Source organism: Pteropus vampyrus, unplaced genomic scaffold (genome assembly GCF_000151845.1).
Source record: "Pteropus vampyrus isolate Shadow unplaced genomic scaffold, Pvam_2.0 Scaffold323, whole genome shotgun sequence".
NCBI lineage: Eukaryota > Metazoa > Chordata > Mammalia > Chiroptera > Pteropodidae > Pteropus > Pteropus vampyrus.
The window spans coordinates 912456-918970 of record NW_011889104.1 but is presented as its reverse complement, the minus strand read 5'-3'; the positions used below and the strand labels follow the sequence as shown (position 1 = coordinate 918970).

At 50.1% G+C, this 6515-nt stretch overlaps 1 protein-coding gene across 1 annotated transcript in view; it reads right to left on the bottom strand.

Moving 5' to 3' along the window:
* The window catches only part of TMEM87B (transmembrane protein 87B), a 46436-nt gene extending 43071 nt beyond the window's left edge, over window positions 1–3365 (bottom strand). Inside the window, exons 1-2 of the mRNA XM_023521913.1 lie at window positions 3354–3365; window positions 2616–2814 (exon numbers count right to left, since the gene is read on the bottom strand). Coding sequence (XP_023377681.1) covers window positions 2616–2814; window positions 3354–3365 — 211 coding nt within the window. The remainder of the gene's footprint in view (window positions 1–2615; window positions 2815–3353) is intronic.
* Between the last annotated feature and the right edge of the window lie 3150 nt (window positions 3366–6515).

The following is a 6515-nucleotide window of genomic DNA, read 5'->3' as shown; positions in this document are numbered from 1 at the left end:
CCCGCCTCTCCAGAATTTTCTTTCCGCTCCTCCAAAGCACGGCACTCCTTTTTGCCCTTAAGACCCTGGGGAGTCTCCTTGAAACCACACTCCCCACCCTCCCCTGTCCCTCTTCCTTTGCCTGGCCAATTCCTTCTTAGCCTCCAAGCCCAGTCCCTGGGTTCCTCCCTCAGGAGCCTTCCAGCTGGCCCCACAACCCCAATACTGTATCAGTCAGTCTGCTCTCCCCAGGAAGCAAAGCTGCAGAGAGGAGGGGTTGTGTTAACTGAACAAGTGGTGAGGATGAAAGCTGAACACTGAGAGGCCACACAGCTCTGCCCCGAACTCCCAGCACAGTTTCAGGAACCACAGAACCTCCAGCCTGGCACAGAATCTCCACTCTGGCTTGGCATCCACCCACCCAACCACCGACAGCCACATCCACTGGGGTGTCCAGCCAATGTCCCACACTTTGCTCCACAGTGCTTGCTGTGCCATCCACCTGTTAGGTGGTGGGTGGTGCCCCCAGACCCGCATCGCCAGGGCATGGCTACTTCATCTCACATACCCCTCCCTTGCTCCCTGTTCCTGCCACTGGTGCCCTGATCTAGGGCGTCGTTTTTCTTCCTGCACTTCTGCAATGATGTGGTTGGCTCTCTGCCTCTAGACCTGAGCCCGTGGTCCCTCCTCAGACAGCAGCCTGCCAGCCAGTCACATGTATGTCTAAATCCTTCAGTGCCTGTCACTCATTCATACCCCAAATTTCTACTGCTGGCCTGGGGCCCCAATCCAACCAATGAATGGGGTTTGTTGGGCCCATTTATAAAGTTTTGAATTAGTTGACATAATAAAAATATGGATTCTGGTTTCATTTTCAAAAAAGTAGACCTGGCAATTCTGTGCCTACCCTGCCACATGGTAGCCATCAGCTGGAGCTGAAGGACAGTGGCCCTTGTCAGAAGGGACCTATAATTTGTAGCCCAGCACACCCCACACTGTCCCCCAGTCCTGAGCCCAGCTCACTTTATTCACTGATGTGACTTGCCTCAGTCCTTGCAGGTCCTTGAATTTAGACCCCTGGACTCAGGCTCAAGGCCAAGCTCAGGCATGAGAGGCTCATGGTGGCCTGAGTCCCCTCTGACACTCCTTCCAGAATGTCACCCAGCAGAAACACTACTAACTTCCTGCACTGATGCTGCTGTACGCTGTCCTTCCCATCCCCAAGGTGACACCTATTCATCTTTGAGGACCCCACCGGGAACCGACTCAGGAGAGTAGGGTTCAGTGATCCCTCAGTGCTCCAGTAAGATCCCAGATGCCGCCATGTGTGGTTACTATTCTCACATCTGCTGTCCCTGCTGTGTGAGCTTGTGAGGTGGCCACTGTCTGAACTTAACCTTTGCAACAGCAATGGCCAGTGCAGCACATAGCACGTGGTAGGCACTCAAACCATTTGCTGGCCTTTACCATCAAAACAATCATTTCTTGATAGATGTGCAGCACAAATGAAAGAAGCCCCAACCCTCCTGTCCTGTTCTGAAGGACATGTTCTGACAACTTGAAATGGGGAAAAGCCAGCCTGCTCTTTGCGAAGAAGGGCTTTGTGGACAGCTTCTGGCCTCGGTCACCCAGACCACAGATTACGAGGGACCCAGGGAAAAGGTCTCTTCCTCATGCAGGAAGCAAAGTCATTCTCTCTCCGTGGCCTTTGGAGTCTGACGATCCAAAGCAGACTTGGCGAAGATCTTGGCCAACATGGTCAGGGCTCACCATCTGGCTGCAGCTGACTCCCCTGCAATAGTGTTACTTCCGACTTGGCTTATGACACTGGCCATTTACTCCAGAAGCAGCGTGAAACTCCGCGGGGTGGTTCTCTCTTTCCGATCAGAGAAATGCGATATGGGCGATATGTAGGCTCTGTCAGTGGAAGCCCTACCCGCTCAGGGCACTGCCCAGGGTCCTGAAGACACCTGGTCATCTAGATGAAAGACGGTACCTCCACCCCTGGGCAGCTTTTCTGTTGTGGGAGACACTCGCAGCTCCTGGCACTATTTTCTTTTTTTGGTTGAGGAAATCAAACATGAGTTTTGCCTTTAGAACCCGGCCATCATTTCCACGCCTGTGGAAAATGCTCGTGCCGAACAGAGCCGGATGATTCCTCTCGCCTGGAAACGCAAGGGACAAGGCCTCTTCCGAGTCCCTGTCCGGAACTATTAGCAAGCCTTTACAAAATGCCACCCCGCACCCCCGCTTCGTCTCTTGTAACCGGGGTGCCAAGCGCTCCAGTGGCCTACCCTGGAAGGAAGGCCGCATCGACTCTCGCCTGCAGACTGGCCCCCACACGCTCCTTCCACCCCTCCCCCCAAGAACAGGGAATGCCGGCGGGTGGCCACGTGTGCCCCCCGCCCCCAGTCACAGAGAACACGGAAGCGGCGCGCGCTGTCTCGTTTCTGCCGGAATTGAACCAGAGGCCTCCGTGTGGCCTCGCGGTGTGGCCCGGGGACCGCCTGGGACACCGCTGGGCGCTGAGTCCGACCTCGCGCGGGCAGATCCGCCGCCCCCAGGCCCTGGCTGGCAGACGAGGGGCGCCCGCGGGGCAGAGTCCGCCCAGGAGCGCCGAGCTCGAGACGCGCCACTTACGTTGCTGACCGTCGCTGCCCAGCGCCCGGGCTCGGGGACGGCGCCCACAGCCGCCACGGCCCAGCACAGCAGGCACAGCGCGGCGCGCAGCAGCAGGAACCCGGCCAGTGGCCGACGGTGCGCGGCGGCCATCTTGACGCGGAAGCCACCTGGGCTCGGGATGCCTGTGCGCCGCCCGCACCTGTGCCGCTCCGCCTGGAGGCGACGGGGGTTCAAGCCCGGAAGCAGAATTCGGCGAGGCAGCAGCTGGAGATGGAGCCGGAGCGTGGGAAGGGGCGGGGGCGGGGCCGCGGAGAGGGCGGGGCTCGAGGAGGCGGGGTCAGAGTGGGGCTGGGAGGCGGGTGCAAGAGCTGGGCCGGTCAGGGGGCGGAGCCGGTCGGGGGGCGGGGCCGGTCGGGGCGGGGCCGGTCCGAAGTGGAAAACTCGGGTCCCAGACCCCGCCTGCCTGTGGTCCCACGCCCAGCGAGGAGCGCGGGCGGGAGTTGCGAGCTAAAGTTCTAACGCTCCGTGTGTCGCAGATTCTTGACTCATGCATGTGCCCCTACCCCGACCCTCTAGCTCAGGGGAAACAGATCGTCCTCTAAATTCATGGAAAGAGCCTAGAAAGTCCTTTGAGGTCAGGGTCCGCTGTACACAAGGCATTGCTCAGGGAGCAGAAGGCCCGAGAGACAGTATTTTCAGAACACGTGAAGTTGCCTAATAACTCAAGGCTCAGAAGGGTAGGGCTTGAGTACCTGATCCAGCATTTTCGGCTGCGAAAGCTGAAAGTGTCTTGCTATCAGAGAGAACTTACTTAAAATTGTCGAATATAAATGATGTCAGAAGGGAGAACACAATCTGAATTAACATTGTCATTAACAAAAAATAGGATAGATTTACCAGTCACCCCATCGCTAGGTTGCATGTGCCTTCGCCCTCCCCAGCAAGCAGCAAGATCAGTTCGTCAGTAGGTATAACATGTCCCAGGATCACACGGGAACACCCACCAGAGGTCAGAAGGCAGGTCAGGTGGGAGGGGAAGACCCAGGATGGCACTTAAGTCCTGCAGGAAGAGTAAAGGGTGAGTTAGTTAGCTGTGGGGCCAGGAGTGGTTTGGAAAGGGTTGTCATTAAGAACATCCTGTGCCGTGGCCTAGGGGAACAGAAAGGCCTTCCAGATGGCCAGGTATTGGCATGAGATGGACACAGGCAAGATTGCAAATATTTAAACAGTACCAGTACAAGTCCTCCTAAGCCATGTCAGGAAGGCAGCACAGACCCTAAGAATGTGGTAGCTTTTAAGCAAGGAAGATGGAGGGACGAGAAAAGTCATCTGTGTTAAAGTGGGCAATGAGCTGACCAGTTAAGAACATTTCAGTAATTTGTATGACTGGTTAAGAGTAAATTACAATAATTCAGAGATGGTAGCTTCAAGCACTGTGAGGATGGAGACTTGGATAGGTTTCGCCAACATGGGAGATGGAGACTTTAAAAAGACTGGTGACTGATGAGATTTTGGGGCTTAGAAAGGAGAGGAGTGAAGGCTAGTACCAAGGCTTCTGGCTGGGACAGCTGAACTGTGGTGCATCCGAGGGATGAGAAGATGTGTCCGGCTCCCCCGGGATGGCCAAGCAAGGCTGTCAACTAGGCCTTTGTGGTAGTGTAAAGAGGATGAGATTGCTGAGGGAGACCGGGATCGTAGGAGAGCAGACTGGAGGCTGAACCCTGAGAAACCAAGGGTCAGGAAAGGAGGAATCAGAGCAGCTGGGTCTCAACCCTGGCTTTACAGGGAGTCACTGAAGAGCTCCACAAAATACCCAGTCGCCAGTTCTGGAAAGATGGTAGCAGTGGAGAAGGTGTTGTGTTTAGTCTACCCGATTCTACTATAAGCCTCCACTAGGATAGTATAACCCCAAACCCCCAGGGAATCTGCACAACACAATCAGGACAACGTATACCCACAAAACTCCAAATATAGGTAGGTCTTATCAGCAGCTGGATGAGAGAACAGAGGGAACTATAGGGTATCAGGTGGACCTGAGACAAGGAGAATCCCCCACAGGTACTCATGGGAAATCCAAGAGCAGACAGGGGGCTCCATCCGGCTCAACTTACAAGTGAGGGCAAAAGGGCTTGGAGGAAATGTTTGATGATCATGCGGGAGTCCGGGCCTCAGACATTCTTGAATCTAACAAATGGAAGCTTCTGTCTGAAATGAAGTCCCACGAGGAAAAGAAACTTAAAATTCAAAATCAGCGGGAGAGTGACAATAGGAGTGAAGGAAAGAGAAGTTTCCGATAAAAGTGGGTTAGGTGGTCAGAGAAGAGATCTGAGCAAGTTCAAGGCTGTTTTCTTAAAGCAGTTCATGAAAATGAGGGAGCTGCAGAGTGAAGTTAGAAACTGTTCAGTTTAGCACTTCCGAAAAGTTCAGGAAAATTAATTTCACATAAGATGAGCAATAGCGAAGTTATGAGAATATGGAGCAGAATTCATCCCTTCAGAGATGAAAGTATGCCAGAAAGAGGTGTCCACAACAGAGCTGAAAACTGTATCTTACTATCTCAAAACGAGTTTAAAAAAATTAAGAAAGAATAGGAGATATGAAAACTCAACATAAAAAGGCAATCTATAGTTGAAATAGGAGAAAATATTTATAAACCACATATCCAATAAGGGGTTAATATGCAAACTATACAAGGAATTCTTACAACTCAATAGCAAATAAACAAAAACAAATAACCTAATTAAAAAATGGACAAAAGAAAAAAGACATTTTTTTCCAAAGAAGACATACAAATGGTTAAGAGGTACACAAAAAGATACCCAGCATTGCTACTAATCAGAAAAATGCAAATCAAAACCCCAATGAGATATTATCTCACACCTATTAGGATGTCTATTATTAAAAAGATAATAAATGAGATATTAAAGAGACAATAAATGCTGGTGAAGATGTGGAGAAAAGGGAACCATGTACACTGTAATGTAAGCTGGTGTGGTCACTGTGGAAAACAGTGTGGAGGCTCCTCAAGAAATTAAAAATAGAACTGCCATATGACCCAGCAATTGGACTTCTGAATGCATATCTAAAGGTAATGGAATCATTATCTTAAAGAGATATCTGTATTCCCCTGTTCATTGCAGCACTGTTTACAATAGCCAAGACGTGGACAACCTGTGTCCATTGACGGGTGAATAAATAAAATGTGAAATACATGTACAATGGGCTATTCTGCCATTTGTGGCAACATGCATGACCCTGCAGGGCATTATGCTAAGTGAAATAAACCCAAAGGAAAGACAACTACTGCATGGTGTCACTTACATGTGGAATTTAAAAACAGCTGAATTCATAGAAACAGGGAGGAGAATGGTGGTTGGCAGGGGCTGGGGTGGGGGAAGTGGTTGGTCAAAAGGTACAAACTTTTAGTTGTAAGAGGAGTAAGGTCTGAGGATCTAATGTATAGCATGGTGACTGGAGTTAATAATACTATATTGTAAATGCTGTCTTTATAATTAAAAGTTGCCCAGAGTACATCTTAAACATTCTCACTGTAAAAAAATCTGTGAGGTGATGAATGTGTTGATTAACAGATAGACAGAATCTTTTCTCATGTACACATATATCAAAGCATCACATTGTATGCTTTAAATATATTACAATTTTATTGGCTAATTATACCTCAATAAAGCTGAAGAAAGGAAAAAGTTTTCTACAAACTAGTTTGGAGTGATTTTCGGGACATATTGTGAAGTAAAAAAATCCAAGTGCAAAAAGTTTATGTGATATGTTAACTTTTGTGTAAAAGAAAGCGTGAGAGAAAATATACACCTGTCTGCCTATTTTTGCAAAAATAAACCAAGGAGAAATAAAGCTGAAACAATGAGGTGGGTTAGCTACAGATAGGAGGAAAGCGT